Source organism: Lepisosteus oculatus, chromosome 29, assembly GCF_040954835.1.
Source record: "Lepisosteus oculatus isolate fLepOcu1 chromosome 29, fLepOcu1.hap2, whole genome shotgun sequence".
Taxonomy (NCBI): domain Eukaryota; kingdom Metazoa; phylum Chordata; class Actinopteri; order Semionotiformes; family Lepisosteidae; genus Lepisosteus; species Lepisosteus oculatus.
The window spans coordinates 4,261,429-4,279,759 of NC_090724.1; the positions used below are offsets into that span (position 1 = coordinate 4,261,429).

The 18,331-nt window shown below is 44.5% G+C and overlaps 2 protein-coding genes across 2 annotated transcripts; both read right to left on the minus strand.

Moving 5' to 3' along the window:
* Positions 1-967: 967 nt before the first annotated feature.
* LOC102686089 (amyloid-beta A4 precursor protein-binding family A member 3) lies at positions 968-12,638 on the minus strand. Its single transcript, XM_006639957.3, has 11 exons — positions 11,926-12,638; positions 9,710-10,863; positions 9,231-9,261; positions 8,786-8,931; positions 7,730-7,816; positions 6,720-6,899; positions 6,257-6,436; positions 5,285-5,497; positions 3,866-3,985; positions 3,385-3,525; positions 968-1,873 (listed from the first exon to the last, which is right to left on the minus strand). The coding sequence occupies exons 2-11, from the start codon at positions 10,640-10,642 to the stop codon at positions 1,802-1,804; spliced, it is 2,103 nt and encodes a 700-aa protein (XP_006640020.2). The 5' UTR covers positions 10,643-10,863; positions 11,926-12,638; the 3' UTR covers positions 968-1,801.
* A 603-nt stretch (positions 12,639-13,241) lies between these two features.
* On the minus strand, positions 13,242-17,827 carry pex11g (peroxisomal biogenesis factor 11 gamma). Its single transcript, XM_006639958.3, has 5 exons — positions 17,489-17,827; positions 16,500-16,688; positions 14,808-14,986; positions 14,539-14,610; positions 13,242-14,137 (listed from the first exon to the last, which is right to left on the minus strand). The coding sequence occupies exons 1-5, from the start codon at positions 17,549-17,551 to the stop codon at positions 13,912-13,914; spliced, it is 729 nt and encodes a 242-aa protein (XP_006640021.2). The 5' UTR covers positions 17,552-17,827; the 3' UTR covers positions 13,242-13,911.
* Between the last annotated feature and the right edge of the window lie 504 nt (positions 17,828-18,331).

Here is an 18,331-nt window from a genome sequence, read left to right on the forward strand (position 1 = left end):
CCAGGAAAAGTATTTGGGGTGTGGAGAATAACTCAACTGTTGACAATTTCCTCTTATGTCACAGAAAGGACGACAAGATCACAACTGATTACATTTTCAAATTTGATTCGTTTTCCGAAAAATCAAAGAAATCAAAGGCACTCGCGTATCCCTATTAAAAATGGCTTTAATCCAAGCAGGAAACGGAGAAAAGAGATTCAATTTGTCAACACTTGTTCTGACATCTGGGTCGTTTGGAGAACAGCTTCTACTAGTGAAGCACAACCCAATATCAAGTTACGAGAGATCAGCCCAAGCTGGCATCAGGAACACACTGAAGCACAGATGGCCGAATGGGGGATCGTGTTTCTTTACAACGGGTGTGAATTTAGACTTTCAGAAGTGAACAATACATTTACAACCCCTACCGCGAACAGAGATAATGATCTGAAGTAGAAGACATCTGCATGTTATTTTGTAGTTTGTAGGAAATATTTTCAATATTTTTCCAAATGCTTTTCTGTACTTACACTTCAATTGCCATTACATGAGGGCGACATCAGCTCTAATTGGGAATAAAATTTTAAAAAAGCAGTGCGACAGGTTTTTGCAGAACAACAGCGGACTGATGTGAAAGGAAGTAATTGCAGAAAGAACCAAATTTAACACCCCAAAGCCTGAAAGTGAGGCAAGGCTTATAATGTACTGCTGCCATATTCCTGCAGTCCACCCTGTTTTGCTGCACTGAAGGAACAGCGGTAAAATGGAATCTCATTCATCTTAAACTGGGAAAATAAAAAACCTAACGATCAGAAATGCAAATGTGGGGTGTCAAGGAAGGTGGATACAAGCCTTCAAACTACTTGTCACCTTTATATCAGCCTGTTAAAGCAAGGTTCCATTGAACAAGCCTAGATTCTGAAGTAAGATGGAAAAATATTTGACCAAGAAACCAGAAGCAATCAAAATACCTTGGGAGGGGGGGGGAAACTTTTTAAATGAGTTTATTTAATAAACATCCATGACAGTTTTATCAAAAATACACTTATATTGTTAAGACAGACCTATCCAGTTCAATTCTACTCAATGTGAAGGTCAAGGCACTTCCTGAATTCTAACAATATAGAGCATGGACTTTTAAAATTCTGCATGCAACTGCATAGATGCTGGGGTGCACAGACCTAGAGATGAGCACAACCAGTAAAACACCCAGTTAATGCTAGCTTTAATCCACACGGCAGAGGTAATTCGTTATATATTCCTTGTGGCTTGGTAAAAATGTGGATGAAGCCTACAGAAGAGAAAGGGAATACGAGACAATACTAGCTGACTTACTGAGGCACGCTGGCATGAAAGCTTGGTGGAGAATCTCATCGCGGGTACTCATGGTGTACTGTCTCTGCCAGGGAGAACTTTTACTTCCTAGGGCACACAGTGGAAAGGTTTTCGCAGGCAGTGGACAATGCACTGCACTATAAACACTTGTTTTGTCCCGTACCTGGGTACTTGGGCTTGGATGCTGAAAAGCTGATTTTACGCCCGCTTGCTCGACGGCTTCAGAGAAGCCCAGATAAAATCTGGAAAGGCGATCACCCTTGAAAAGCACAGAGCAGAGCTCTTCGCATCCAAAAATCAAGATTGAAGGGGGACCGTCCTGATTGACACACAGCAATGACCCTAAAGGCAACTGTAGCTGAAATAGCTCTTCTGCCACAGAAGCACATGAGGAGTTCCAGGAGGCGGGGAGCCCATATGTAAAATCCCACCCTGACCACTCTTCTCAGCCAGTTTGGCAGTGCTTGTCCATCTCTCCTCCTCCTCCTCAGAGGAAGACGGGCTGCTCCTGTCCTGTAAGCAGGCGGTATGTTGAGGCGGGCATGGTCTTCAGGTGAATCTGGAAGGACACAAATTTAAGAAAGGCAGAATTAAAGACTGGCCATGAAGTATAATGATTGCACGGGACTGTCAAAAACTCTCAGAACAGTTCTCATAAGAGAAGGTGCTTTGTAAATAGGATACATTAGTTCATAGTTTTTTTATGAAGAAATTATTCAATTTAAATATGTCAATGTGATGTGGATAATAGCGCCCCCACCCCCCCTTAGTGGTATTTCTCTCCATGTCCTGTCCAAAGAATCTCCTGAAGCAACAAGGCTCCAGTTACAGGATATCAGGAAAGGCCTGGATCCAATGGGAAACCAAGGACTATCTATTCAGTGCCAGCATCTTTTTGCTGTGGTTAAAAAAAGACAACCAGATGAGAATTCATAACATTCATTTTTTTCATTTATTTTAACCAAGGTAAACCATATCTAAACACAGGGATAATTCGCTATTATATGGACGACCGTGGGGGCATTTCAGAGCACAAACAAATCAGGATGAGACACTGATGTCAACGCCATGCAATTTGAATTTAAATTACTTTTTAAACTTACATACTTTAATAATTTTACCCAAATGAAATCTGTTCATAGTTTGTGATTACAAAGGTTACAACAACAAACACATTGCTAAGTCTATTTCATCACATATTATTAAGTCAAAGTCCAAACTGTCCTCAATCAACCTCAGTAATTACCAAGTATGTGGAAGAAAAGCATCTGTTTCTTGTCTTTTCCCAAAGTCTAATATTAAACTTGTTTTTACACAGTTTCCAGACTTGATTTCAGCACTTATTTGGCAAAGAACTAGGAATATGGCGACAGAAAATGGGACACCTAGTGGTAAATGTGATGCTTTATCAGGGGGAATTTAAATTTTGATGTGCACACTCTAAATTGCGTATGCAGATTTCTTAAAGTTATCTAGGTAATTTTAAGCTTAAAGAAAGACTCCCAGGAGACATGCCAACGTGGAAAACTGCCGCAACAGCCGGAGAGTGAAAGTTTTCTGCCTGACAAATACATGGTAATGGGGTGTGTTACACCCATGCAACCTGAACAAAAGCAAATGACAGTGTTTCCATATGGGCAACACGCTACCCTGTTATCAGTGCAGGTGCTGCCAAGATTACTAAGGTGCATTTAAATTTAATTGTGTGCAAAACACCACTGGATATGTTTCTCACTTCATACGGGGGTTTACACTAACAACCAATCATGATTTGGCTTTGACAACCACTGTCGGCACCATTAAAACCTATTTATGCAGCAGCAGTAACTGCGTCGCCTTTTGTGACATTGAAGGTGTAGTTTCCGGGACTAGAAGGCTCTCGAGTGCACATACAGCTCTTAGGGGAGCCTTATGCACATCATAAGGCACCACTTACAGTATGCACACATGCCTCTATTTCCCCTGTGGAGCAGGACTGACGCACCACAACGTGTGCACCTCTGGGGCTGTGGGGAACCCCTCCCGAGCCAGCCTGAAGGCATGTGCAGTCTCACTACTGGCCACGCTCACCTCCCCGACTGCGTGCGCCAGGATGTGGATGATCTTCTCGTGCGGAGTGGCCACCACGCTCTGCCCGTTGATCTCGATGATGCGGTGGCCCACCCGAATGCCCCCCCGCTCCGCGATGCCCCCCCGCATGAGACTGCAAATCTGCACAGCACAGAGAGGCAGGACAGGAGGGGGTGGATGAATGAGGGGGGAATCTTACTTCTCACTTATTTGGATCATTTCCTGAGGTGCACGATACATTGGCTATCCAATTGGCTCAAGGCACGTTTTACAAGAATTCTAACTGAAGATCTTCGAAAGGCTGAAAATAGAATAGTAGGACCAAGTTAACAGATTACAATATTAGCCTTTGAAATCAAGTGTTCCACTGATGCTAACTGAAAACCATCTGGAAAATGCCAGATCAATACCCAAGAACCTCTGAGAGTCCCAAACAGACAAGTGTCGCAAAGCTGTAACAAAAAGCACAGGAAGATCTTACAATCCCATCCTCCACACTGAAACCCAGCTGATACTTGGGATCTGGGCGTTTGATGATCGCCATGGTGACAGGGGGACAGTGGACGATGCTGAGCTTCACCTCCACCTGGTTCTTCAGATCCTTAAATGAGCGAAACAAAAATGATCTCGACTAAATATTTTCTCCAGTAACCAGTGATGATCTCTCAAACACATGGATCTTAGGAAGCTGTCCAACACCTATTAAAATAATCTCTACATCACCCTCTTCAACTGTATTTCCCCAATATCAAAAATAAGCTGTCGTTTTCTAATTCAGGACTTCTGCAAACCAGGAGGATGTGTTTGTATATCTCAGATTTAATAGGCGCTCCAAACTTTATTAAATGTTACCAATTTTAATATAATGTGGTGCATTTCCTCTTTGCAGAATAGGTGATCCGTTTCAAAATTGTCAGCACAGTGTGGGGTTTCTTTTTGTATTACTTTAACCATTAATTTTAACCTTAAGAATTATGATATGATATCTGGACACTATTTCTTTCTTCCTAAATTTAGAATAGTCGATTCTTTTCTTGTTACACAGTCACCAGAGTTACAATTGCCAGTCGGGTGTTTTTCAGGATTCCCTAGGCCCACACACAGTGGAGAAGGGCCAGGCAGACTCCAAAGACCCTCTGAGTCACTTTGAGCCACTCGTCTTTCACCATTTTTATTGCAACCGTCACCGACAGCACCGCAGTCTGCCCTGAGCCAAGAGAGCAGGCCAGCTATTCCCACTGTGGGCTTCCAATAAGGGAATCCTAGTCACAGCTGACAAAGTGACTTGATCCCGGCTCGAACCCGCAGCACTCGGATCATAGAGCCCAACCTGCTCTCAGACAGGAGCCTTTGTGAGTTGAGCCATTTGAGAGGCTCGATCAAACAGTTCCTAAAAGTGACCTAGACTGTTCCATGCACGGGGAGGTTAAGTGAAAACTACAAAAAAAACTGCAGCAGCAGTAACAAACGTGCAGCAACAGCAAAGACTAATTATACAGCAGCAGTGAGATCTAGATCAGCGGTTTTGGTGGTAACGAGGGAAACTGCACTGCAGATCAAGGGTGGAGTGGCAGAAGCTGAGCTGGCACGATGAACAGAGCTGCGTGTTGGGCTGGTACTGTAGCCCTGGGACACGCAATGGCAAATTAACTCGAACACACCCACAAAACTCAGGTGATATCTCGTAATATTATTTTGTCTGCTCTAAAATTCAATAAACAGACTGAACATGACAATCGCGTTATAAAGCCCTTTGCACTTTTAAGAACCCACTCTTGCTTATTCACTCAGAATGAGGTTTTCCTCTTTCAAATCAACATGAGGCCATGGGGGTCTAAGTATACAATACAGAAATGCTTTTCCCTTTTCGATCTGAGTGAGCAGCCCCCCCCCGGCTCACCCGAATGATACTGTGACAGGTGGCAATGGGCAGGCCCACCAGGCTGGTGCCGTTGACAGACATGATCCTGTCCCCGATGCTGAGCTCCCCACTGCGCTCCGCCGGCCCCCCGTGCAGGAGGTTGGCCACCACCGCCGTGGGCAGGATGGAACCCCAGCCCGACTCGACCACCGCCAGTCCCAAGATCTCCCCGCGCTCCTTTGTGATCACCACCTGGGGGAGGCAAGAGGCAGCTGTTCAGGATCAACAGATACAGATGCCTTCAAACCCCTCAATTGAAGCTGACTACACAAGCACTGATGTTAGTTGCTAGCAACTCAATACCAAATCCAATCATACACATGTATCGTGGAAAAGTATATGTGCAAATACATAAGTAAAATTGCACATGCTGACTTAAGATAAGATCAGAGATAAGATCACTTTATTGGCCATATACAATTTTTTGCATTAGGAATTTGTCTTTTCGCATACCCCAGCCTGCTCTCAATGAGACACACAGACAGGGAGAGAAGCTGGGGGTCAGAGCGCAGGGTCAGCCATTGTACAGCGCCCCTGGAGCAGCTGGGGTTAAGGGCCTTGCTCAGGGGCCCAATGGAGTAGGATTCCTCTGCCGGCCAAGGGATTTGAACCGGCAACCTTCCAGCCACAGGCGCAGATCCTGAGCCGCAGAACCACCGCTCCGTTTGCAGAAAGAATCATAAACACCTGAATGATTAAACTGTATAGGTACAGGTTAAAAACTGTTCCTCATACTCCATTTTGATTTAATTGCGAAACTGTTAATTTAATCAACAACCTGTGGTTGTTCGATTGACAGATTTGCAGGGGCAGATCAGGGATGAAGATCGTGTACTTCAACACCTGACCACTATGGGAAAGTGACTGAGCTGGAGACCTGCTCTGGGACAGAACCGTGATGGAGCTGCAGTGTGCAGGCTAGTGTGCATGAAGGGCCAGGTACTCTCTGACCTCCCGGATGTTCTCGGAGCGGGAGAAGTGCACCAGGTCCCCGTTGTAGAGCTCCTGGGTGCCCAGGTAGTCGCTGTACTCGCTGGGCCGCAGCTCACTGGGCTTGATGCCATTGGCTTGCAGGAACTGCTGGTAGGCCACACCAAACGCCTGTCCAATCGCTTGAGCAATCAGGTGAGCCTGCAAGTGGAGTCAGAGAGACCCAAGAGAAGGCTGTTGAAAAGACTGGGCTTTAACACTCGGGAATTGTTACACCACATCTAGATCTGTTCTGTCTGAGATGACCTTCCTTCAGTGGCATGTTCAAGAACACAAAAGGATTAAAAATGGACTCTAGTTAAAAAAGAATGGCCCCATCCAACTGGAATGAAATGTTCTACACCCTGCAAAGTGGAGAAGAAGTTTCACAAGTTGATGAAGTCATACTGCCCTCGGCCGCGAGAAGCAGCCTGGCCAGACTCACATCCTCGGAGCAGAAGACATGGCAGATCATGCAGCACTTCTTTTTGTGGCCTGAACTATTCCCCGCCCCCTCTCCGGTCTCGCGGCGGGGAGCCGACTTCCTGCGGGCCATCAGGACCACGATGTTGCCAATATCAGCAATGTAGGAGATCAGCTGCAGAGAGTGATCCATCATGGCTTCCTGTGGAGGGGTGGAAAGAGAAAAAAGATGGCATTTACATAGACAGCCACCTCCTGGAGCAATGGATTAAAACCCAAAGAGGATCGTCAGTGCTAGTATTTGAATTAGCATGTCTCTGCCTCTCATTGCGCCAGTGCTTGTGAAACCAACTACAGGAATCAAAGCACTGGGAATGGTGCTGCAGTGGTTGCTCAGCTCTCAGCAGCAGTGACGCCAGCATAGATCAATTTGGGCTGGGACGGACAGCTTTTCACTGGGGGCTGGGGGTTCTGTAAATATGTTTGCTTTGCTCCTCTTTTGAGATTTGGGAATGGTGGTGGTGGGGGGTCTTCTCATCATAAGAACATAATTAGACACAAACAAACAGGAGGCCATTCAGCCCATCCATCCTTGTAGTTAGTAGTTACATGGTCTAAGTGTCTCATCCAGCTGTTTCCTGAAGGCAGCCAAAGCTTGGGCTTCGACAGCACAGCCTTCTCGGTATAGAAGGGCCTCCTATTCTTGGTTTTAAATATACCTCCATGTACTTTCCACTTGTACTCTCTGGTTTGTACTTCACTTTTTCTTTTGGAAAATGAGGGATGTCTTCCTGATTTCTGTGGGGCTTCTCCTGGTAGCTTTGCTCTTTGTTCACTGCTGCCTCCTTGTGCCTCTCCTGGTCCACATGTCTATGAGTATCTCTTAGCAGGGAGCCAAGCAACCTGTAGGATCCCAATGTTACAACCCAGCACTTTTGTAAGCAATGTCCCACAAACAGGGAAGCAGAGGCAGAAATGTGCCTGAATGCGTCAGTGAAGGAATTCAGGGGTTTTCAACAATAGACCACACACCTGGTTGCCTGCGCTCAGCACTTTGATCCTCTGGGTGGAGATGAAGAGATCAACCTCCGTCATGGGCTGGGACTCTCCCTCTGGAGCCTGCAATTTACAGAGTACAAATCAGTTTTGTGCATTACCAGCACATTCAGAATCTCCACTAAGAAGATTTAATTACCTTAAAATCCTCAAAACACATGCTCAAAAGCACCCATAATATAAATCCACTTAAAGAACCATAATTAGTTCAGGAATTATGTTTTGATCATGCCACATTGCCAATGAAGGATAGAGAACAATGTTAACTGTTTGTAAATACTTGTAGTAATAGGGAATTAAATCAGTAACAATTTTAAGTAAATAATGAAGATCCAGAGTCATCTGGAACAGCAGTGGCTAAGGAAGGAAAAAGATTTTGTAGTTGAAGTTTGGTATTGCAGTTTGAGACCTAAACGACGCAGGTGGAAGGAGAGTTCCTGCAGGATGGGTATCGGCTCTGTTAGTCGGCTTGTCAGTGTTACAGACAGGGGACAGGCTGGGAGCTTGGGGTGGTGCAGGAGCAAAAGAAGGGCTTTAGGGCTTAAAAAATAAGGACTGTGGGAGTTTAGCTAAAAAGTTTATATTGTAGTTAAACAGGATGTAGGATGAGAACTGGTCTGTTGAGAGCTGGATCTAGAGTCTCAAAAAAGCTGCTATTACTGTTTTTCTTACTATGATAACTGGTTTTTATCTATAGAAAAACCCTATTTGTCTGAAAGCGGCTGCAATCTTGTGTTGATTGGGAGGCCAGGCCAGGGTGCATCTCTCAAAACGTTTTTTTTTAATTAAGGGCAAAGACTCGTGACGTGAATGAGGAGTCCTTGCAGTTTTGCAACCTGAACGCCCTGTTGGCGTGTTCGACACTTCATCAAGGCACTTCTGTATAAATAGCTCCTTTTTGTTTAAAATCTTGAGGATGCCTTCATTTGCAAAAAGGCTGGCTGCTCCATGAAATGGAACAGAAGTCTGTTACTAGACCACTGCCGAAAGACAGGGCTGGTAGGGTGAAGCTGGTGGATGGCTGGAACTGACCTTGATTCTGTCCACAGCCTCCTGCGCCTGTGTCATGCGCGCACTGGTAGAGGGGTTCTTATCTGACATCATCTGGGTGGAGCCCAGATACTTCGCCCCAAAAATCACCCCATCCAGGAGGTCCTCCGGGTCACAAGGGCCAGGCACTGCTCACACAGAGACAGACATTCATAAATCGGGAAAGCAGGTGTACACGTATGACAACAGATGAACAATATAAAGGCACAAACAAACTAACAAAAAAGCCAATTATATTAGAAAATATAAATAAGAATACAGACATGGCTCTTACTGAGCAAATCATTGATGTGCATAAACGCTTGTGATTCCAGAGATAAAGATCACAGCCACTGAAACATGTTACCAGTTACCCTCTCTCCATAAGGGATCTGGAGAGGAAAAGTAAAGGTAACCAACTGCACGAGCTAAAGACTCCCTGGCTTACCATCTTTATAGGCTGGGTAGCTCTGGCTATTCTGAAACAAAACAAGGTGGAGAGAATGCAGTGTTAGAAAAAAAAAACCTGAAATACATTAGGTCAATTTTTCCAACTTAAAGGCTTTTGAGAATAGAAATAAGTCAAAAGGAAACAAGAATGCAAAGCTGATTAGTCTGTTACAAAACCTGTTGACTGACGTCTAGCCACACGTGAAACTACATATAGATACCAAAACAACACAACGTGCTCTGTTAGAGTTTAGATGGCACAAGCTACCAAGACAAGGTGGAAATATAAAATGGACAAGAAACAAAAAAAAAGTAGCTTGGTTTAAGTGGGTCTAAATGGACTGAAAAGGCATTCAGGCACAACTCAAGGGATGGGTATTTTGAAGTTGTTTCCGAACCTGCCATCTAATCTGGGTGTCTACAGCACGCAGAGGTTAAGCTGAAATGAAGGGGGCAAGATCAGGGGACGCTCCTTACATCACTGCTGTCAGAGGGCGTCAGCTCTTCCTCCGGAGGGGCCCTGCCAGGCGTCTTCAACCACACGGGCTCTGGGACCTCGTCCAGAGGGGAGAGGGCGTCTTCCCTGCTCGCTTCTGGCCTGTGGCCTAAGTGGTCCCAGAGGCACTCTCCTTTCTCCTCGCTGTATGTGACCGAGACCTCGGAGTCCCTGTCCGTGCACTCCCCATCGTCTGTCCTCGCCGCCGGCCCCGCCCCCCCCTCGCAATCGAGGAGGCTCAGCAGGTCTCTCTGGTTCACCTCGGAGAACAGCAGGCCCGCGCCCCTCTCGTTCCAGGTCGCCCCCATGCCCGGATTCAGTGGGCCGGGCGGGATGGCATGGCCCACTGTTTCCCTGGGCTCTGGAGAGCTGACGAGAGGGCGTGGGAGGTCAGCGCAAGTTCCAGTCGACTCTGGGAAAGACGCCTCCGTGTCTAATGTCTGAAGCCGGGCAAGGAGCACCTGGATCCGAGTGTGGTCTTCATCTTCCTGCCGGCACTCCCCACTTCCACCTTCCTCTTCCTCTTCCTCCTCCTCCTCCACCAGCTGCTCACTCCCAATGGGCCCGGCTTGGCAGTCTGCTGTGCAGCTCAGCTCTGAAGCACAGCAGCGAGGGCTGGGAGGCAGCCCCAGCTCACCCAGGGCCTCCTGAGCGGCGTCCACATCGGGCGGGGGTGAGCCGCCCTCGTCCGCCACGGCGCAGCCCTCGCTGGAGGAGTCCGAGCGCCAGTCCAGCGGGGGGGGCTCGATCAAGCTGAAGGAGTCCAGATCGTCTAGCAGGGGGCTCGCACGTTCGCCTGGGAGCAGAGACACTTCCTCCTGGGTCAACACCGTCTCCCCACTCACTTGCCATTCCCGGGACCGGCTGGTGCCCTCCCCCTCGGCTCTCAAGAAGGGCTCATCCAAATCTGCCATGGAGGAGGGAGAGGGGGTCTACCTTCACACTCTCCCACCGTGCCTGAGCGAGGGGCTGGCGCTGCACCAGCTGAAAAACAGGCAAGGGATTCGCGCCTTGGGCAGCAGCCTGTGTCGGAACAATCAACACTCTGCTTCATCCAGACATCAGAGATGTGTGGAACCAGCACCTGACTTGTCCAGCGGCTAATTTGTCCCACCGAATATTGACATGAGGAAGCCTGGGGAAAAACAACAACATGCAAAACTGTTACGTCGACGGTAATGATGGTCACTTAAAATTAGAACTAATTAAATGATTTATCCACAGCAGAAACTGTACTTCATAAGGGTTAATTAAATTGCAGCTTGTCCTCTTCCATGCCATCATAAGGACCTCTGACAGGTAACACGTGTCCTGTGTGGTGAGCCTACATTGACCAATCTCTGGTTAAGATGATCATTACACCTGCTGTGTATTACAGAGGTCCTGGGATTTGTGAATATTTATGTTTCATCCTAAAGTGACAGCGTAATAAAGTTATGTAACTTGGTCTCCTTTAGAAACCAGGGTGCTGTGAGTACTCACACCTATTTTTAAAAAGCACTTTTAAGGATTTGCATGTTAGTTGTTTTTTTTTAGTCACAGCAAATACAAATTATTTCCAAATACAGGTAGTTCCCTGTTTCCAAATTCAAAACTGGGTATATCCTATTCAAGGTCAAGTATCAGCATAATTTTAAATGAGTAAAATAAAAATACCCAACCTGGAGTACACATTAAAAAAGAGCATACGTTAAGACAATCTTGATTAAATCAAAATAAGCACCTACAAGAATGATCTTTCAAGAAACTGTAATTATACGGTGGTATAATTGGGCAGTACAGCGCGCCGTTATATACTAAATATCCAGTTACGCCAAACAAATGGACACAACAGTGCACAAGACAATATGATTTCTAAATAGTGAGTTAATACTCCTGTCTAAAAACACGCTGTCAACGCTTAAGTGGAAAAACAATTTTGAAATCCGCAGTCTTGTAGTTTGCATGACAGGAAACTTAAGACATCCGTTAAATAACAACAAAAAACGACAAGCTGCATATAACTCGGCACACAAAAAATAGATTTGATTTTTTTTCCCCCAAACGTGGAAACGTCCCATCTAGACTCGACAGCTTGCGATCAGTTATTAAAAACATAATTCATAATGAATACCTCGGTTTTCTATTGTCACTCTTAAGAGACGTTGCGAAAAGGATTTTACAATATCTCGCGTAGCAGAGGAATGTTAAACCTTACCGTTTATTTGACTTCACAATCGGAACATTCAAACTTTCTCGTACTCTGTACACTTTGCACTTTAAACTCCACAGATGAAAAGTCGACGTGTTTAGTAATAAACTAAGGGTTTCAACGCCGACTGTACGTTTTCAAACGGCATTACAAGCGTTATTATCCCCCCACTAACACGCCTGCTGCCACATATTTCAACACCCTCAAGTTCACGTTACAGGTCGATACGCGTTGAGAACAAAGTGAAACATTATGACAAATCCCGCAAACTATGCTTCGTGTATGATCGATACATTTCACTCGGATTTGAAGCCTTCTTTGGACACGCAAGACCACCCGCGCATGCGCGGCAGCACGACTCCAGGCACGCTCAATCTAATACCAAATCATCCAACTTTGAATTGTGCCCATTACTTACACTTCACATATACAGTACGTACCCCACTATATTATAAATACATAACAGATATATGTGTATGGCCGCTTCGCATTGTAATGCGACACTTTATTTCGGATAGAGTTTAGATATCCTTTAGCAAGATCTTCGAAGTTTCAAATTTTAACCAACGTTTAACATAGGCTGTTAGGATACCTTAATTCTCGACAAAAATTAGATGTTCACACTAAATGACTATTACAGCGTTACGATTAAAAAGTATGTAGAATTACTGTTTAACTACTACTGGTCTGTAGAATTTCAACAGAGACAGTTTTTAATTATATATATATATGATATATTAAACCAGCCATAAACTGTTAAGTCGGGTATAGCGTTTAGGTTTTTAAAATGATACTTGGTAAAGCGATGACAGTGGCCTCAGCAGAGATCATCCAGAATTCCGTGTGACTTGGAAATCGTGTCTGCTTTCACAAATCTCAGTGTTTCTCTTTAGGTTTCCTTCCAGACAAGCCTAATGACCTAATTGGAGATTTAATTGAACTATTAATTAACTTGGGTGTAATATTTGGCAAGTGTTTGTTTCAGCTCAAACCTTTTAAGAGTTTAATATATTTATGAAATGCAACAAAATAGTTAAAACACAACACCCAAATTAATCCTGTTATTACCGGGTCAATGAAGGGTTCAATTTCAATTGGAAAAAAATTCAGGAGGTTGGGCCTTTAGGACCAAGATGGGAACCTCTGCTCTAGACTACCAATACCAAGTTTACAGATGAGAACTGGTCATTAGTACTCAGATACCAATGTACTGCACATTTGCAGATGAAATCAAACTCAATGCAAATTCCTTATCAATAGTCAAAGTCTATACTGTGATTAAAATGGCACTATTTAAAAAAAAGGCATTTCAAAAACAGAAATCTCTTAAATTACCGTGCATTTTATTATTTTAGGGTGTCTCATTTTTAAAATGTCAAGAAAGGCAGTCGACTAATATGAGGTCTGAGTTATAAAAAACAGATGTCTAGTAAAGGCTTACAATTAAAAAAATAATAATTCAACCAGTCATTAAAACATTAACATCTACAGATTAACATTATAATTTGTCAAATTATTTTAAAGCAATTTTTCTTCCCGTTTCAAATTTTAATAGGTTGACCGAGACACAACTAAGACCAATCTTTAAGACACCGGTTCTTCAACAGACTTACAGTAATCTTTGGTCCTCTTGTGTTAATTGAAGCCAGTATTATTTGCAATAATCACTTCCTGACAGTAATTCAAATTACATAAAACAGCTTTCAGTAATATGTTAGGAGTCGTTTTGGCTGGTCTGTCAAATCATTCACAGTCCATGAATCACAAGTACCCTCTAGAGATGAAGAGCTGTAATAACTCCTTGAGAGTTACAACGAAGCAAAAAAATAAAGGAGATACAATCCATTAATCTGGTGCCATTTAAGGTCCTTATTTACCCATGCAATAGCTAATATAACTTTAGCCTTAAAAGATCACATTCTCAACTCCTTCCATCCCTTGAGAGAAATGCAAGCTGAGCCTTTGTACTTCACACACACGAGAAATCTCAGCTCAGACGCCAGCTCCTCCTTCGCCAGTCCACATCTGATGAAAGCCAATCAAGGAAGAGGTAGTGCCCATGAGGCCCACCAGCCAATCGGGGAAACATCCAGCCCACAGGAATCCTGGTGGCATCCAGTGGATGGCGTTGGTCAAATCTGCCATGCTGCTGATCACAGTGAGCACTTCTGACCATAACTGACGCTCGATCTCGGAGCCACGCTGGACACCTGGCTCACTGAGAAACAGAGATGCTAGCGTTAATGGAGTCAAGTGTATGTGCCGCATTCTTCCATGTCATTGCCCACTTGTTAAATATTTCATTTTGAGGTGTCTTCACTGCTTAGAACGCTTTCTAATATAAATATCAGTTCTAGGAAAAAGTGTTTCTGTAAGGGCTTTTAAAAACTGTTAGGATTCCACTGATGTGGTACTGTACACCACAGCCCTGTGCAAAAATGGGAGATTTCCACTCCTCTTTTCTGCAGCCAGAAGAATAATTGTGGAGTGCAAGATTTAGGATGCATCGTGGACATAGCGCAATTCATTGTCACTCATGAGCACACTACAAAGCTCAAGAACATCTTCCACAGCTGAATACGCCCCTGCTGCTCCCATTTCCAAGATCCCATTTCACACCTGCTCTCCCTCAGTCTGCTCCTCTCACTTTTCTTCATCTTCCTTTTAAGCAACAAGAGGACTCGCAGAGACCTGCAAGAGATCAAGCCGTTCTCTGTAAGCGCATGCCAGGTGCTAAATTCACACCAACTCTCTCATGAAGGCAAAAAAACAGGTTTAGCAAAGCCCATGAGACGAAAACTTTAAATGGGTTCAAAAATTGGCATTCCAGGTGTTCATGCTTAAACCTCGGACCACACAGAGCAGTCACGGCTGATTCCCAGACTTACCGGAGGATTCCCAGCAGCAGGGAAATGCCCCACAGGGCAGTGCTCAGCGTCCACCACTTGTCAGACTTGGTGCGGATGAGTTCGGCGTCAGCGGCCCAGGCGATGTGCTCGCAGGGGTAGTACAGCTGGTCAGCCACGTTACCGAGCACAGACATCCACCGCAGCACAGGATCCTCGTCCTACGAGGACAGAGGTTCTTATTTCCCCCTGACAAACCACCCACTCCAGTGGAAATCAACATGAGAAGATCAGATCAGATCACTTTATTGGCCATTTACAATTTCTTGCATTAGGAATTTGTCTTTCCGCAGACCCCAGCTTGCTCTCCATGAGAGACACAGACAGGGAGAGAAGCTTGGGGTCAGAGCGCAGGGTCGGCCATTTATGCGCTGCCCCTGGAGCAGTTGGGGTTCAGGGCCTTGCTCAGGGGCCCAATGGAGTAGGATTCCTCTGCCGGCCGCAGGGTATGAACCAGCAACCTTCCAGCCACAGGTGCAGATCCTGAGCCACAGAGCCACCACACCACCCATGATGGGCTGTTTCCAACAGTTCATTATTAAGGCAAGGAGAGTTTTTTGTGAAGAAAGCTTTGGGCTTTTCAGTCCTAGCTGATGGTGTTTTTATCAGCCTGTGTTACTTTTATTTTCTTGGTGTAGGTTATACACCAACTGCATTTGCTTCCAACTGCATTCCGCTGCTCGTTAACATACTGCACATGCTCCGTTTAAGGTGTCTGTTGCTGTTTCTGCAAATTTGTCGTTTAAAGGGCCCTCTCTGCCTTACCCAACGTTAAGCTGGATCCGTCTAGTTTCCAAAAAACACTCCTCTTAAATGACAGTCCTTGCCAGGGTGAGCATTATTGGCAAGATCTGCGCCTGTCTTTATCTAGGCAAAACGACATCCACCATCTGCAGTTCAACATTGCAGGAGAGCAAAAATAGAGGAGACGAAGTGGCCCGGAGACTGACTGATGGCAAACATGTGCTGTTTTTGTCTTGCTGAAGCCTAGATTGGGAGTACTGACAGGGATGCAGAAGAAAGTGCTTACTCTTTAAGAGTATTTCGTTTCACATTACTCTGACTTATCTGTGCAAAACAGCTTCCCAGAGCATTCAATTGAAACCAAGCATTTTAAGACAAGGGTGGCGAATCTGCGTGCGCACTCAGTCCGGGTGCAATGTCTGGTGATCTTATTGCAATGTGAGAAAAAAAGTGTAGAGAACTTTGCTTGTAAAACTGGAAAATATTGGGTAATGCATGCAAATACCAATGTATTTTACAAAGGGCAGCACAGTGGGACTATGGTTAGCACTGGGCCCTGGGTTCAATTCTGGACCTGGAGTGCTATGTGCCGAGAGGATGTAAGTTCTTCTTGTATTCGCACGGGTTTCCTCTGGGTGCTTTTACATAGAGAAAATAACAAGTATAGACAAGAGATGGCATATCATTCACTGAACGTTTCTTCCAACATGAGTAAATAAGTCAGTGAAAACCACACATCATTTTCAGCGAATGCAGGTCAAAACCTTTTTGACCCCTGCCCTGTCCAGCACTCTAAAAAACAAAACATAAGACTGATTTTTTTTAATGCTCGTTCGGGGGGTGGGTGGTGCTAGCTCCAACCCAATGTCTGTGCCGAGATTGTCAATAAAATGACTTAATGTGCGGGCAAGAAGGGAGCTCGGCGATTACCCGCGTCCCGAGTCCGTAGCTCCTGGAGTAGGAGAGCATGGAGAGATCATCGAACAGCCTCAGCACGGTGCGGCAGCGGCTGAGCTGAGCCGAGAACAGCAACAGGCTCTTCCCCAGCCTGGACTGTCCCGTCGTCTTCTGGGCAAGGGCACCCCCGACCAACTGGGAGCCATAACACAGTGTCCGGACCTGGACAAACACAAGAACAGCCCTGTTTTGGGGGCGTCTTGAATAGGCGCGTAGATAACTGGGCCACCGTATACACCTGTGTGATGTCAACCATAAAGAATTAAACGGTTGAATTTAAAATAAAATAAAGCACTATAAGGTATAATACGCCATTTCTAATCTCTACACATTCGGACGCAGATGTGATGTTTCAGTAAAATGAAAACACTAAGTTCCCCCGTAAACTGTTGATCGCAGCATTTCAGGTTGCATGAGCTGCAGTGCATTGTATAAGGATAACACAGGACACGATATTGTTTCAATACTCTGTTGTCAATAATTAGATATGTATATGTTACTAATCCTTACCCAAGATTATTTTTCTACTAAAACAAAAGTAACCGGAGTGACACTTTCAACATTAGTTCAAGGTACACGGGATTAGTTACAGAACATCCTGCGGTTAAACCTTAACTAGTTAATATCGTTACATACTGTGGCCTCGAACGTCATCTACTGTAAAAACAACCCTGCAGAATCGAAGCTATGGTGCAAAAAGGGACATTTTTGAAAGGTGCATTATCGATAGTAACAATAAAACAACGAGTTCACTGAACAAAATTTAAGACAGTCGAATGATTTTTTTTCGTATTCGAATTGTTGTAAATTGTTACACTAATGTTGTGTAATAGGTTTGACAACGTTTTTTTTTTTAAATCTCGGCGAGAAAGCGAGCGCCACATGTAAAAGTGTTTATCTGGTCAGACAGTAGACTGATAAATCTCCTAGGCTTTTGTTTTGAAACAATACATAACACTTACCACTTTGTCTCTTCCTCTGTACGACTCTAGAACGTGTACTAAGCTTTCCAGCGAGCACTGCATGTTTACCTTGAGTCCGGTGCTTGAGTAATCTTAACAGATTACTCTATCCCAGTCAGTTTTTTAGAATACTAAATGAAAAAATATATATCAGCTCCGCTTTATAGACAACATACCGGTACAGAGCTGGAAGAACGAGCTTCGCGCTCTTCTTATTTAGTCGTTATGAATTTCTATTTAAACCAAAACATCAAATAAAACATGAACAAAACAACAGCGATCAATCCAATCAAAGAGCCAGTACATGTCTCGGACTTTACACACATTAGATCAACCAGGAAGTGTTTCATCCTTGCAGGGCGGAATGAAAAGAGAACGCACCAATCATTGCCAGAAAAGCACTGACTGACAGCATCCTGTGCCAATAGTTTGCAAGCGTGGGCGGCCGGGGGGGGGAATAATACGATTTAAACGTACAAACAACAGCGAACGTATTTACTAATATAAATGCGTGCGTTTGATATTCATACATTCGTTAAACAACATAAATACCTTTAAGGTTACAGATTTAGAAGCGTGACATGTTTAAAAATCAAATATAATCAGTGTTATACTCTAAAGGTGAAAATGTCATGTTAATTAATTGTGTCCAAAAGGCCTATGGACGTTTTATACAGCTACTTGTATTTTTGTAACCTCAGAAAGGTAGAAATGTTGTTGAGTAAGGCCTAAGGGAGAGCTATCAGCAATGACTCCATATACTTTATTGAAAAAATGACAAACAGTGACAGTGACAAAGACAATCACATCAGGCTTTTGCATGGAAAATGCAGAAAAACATTC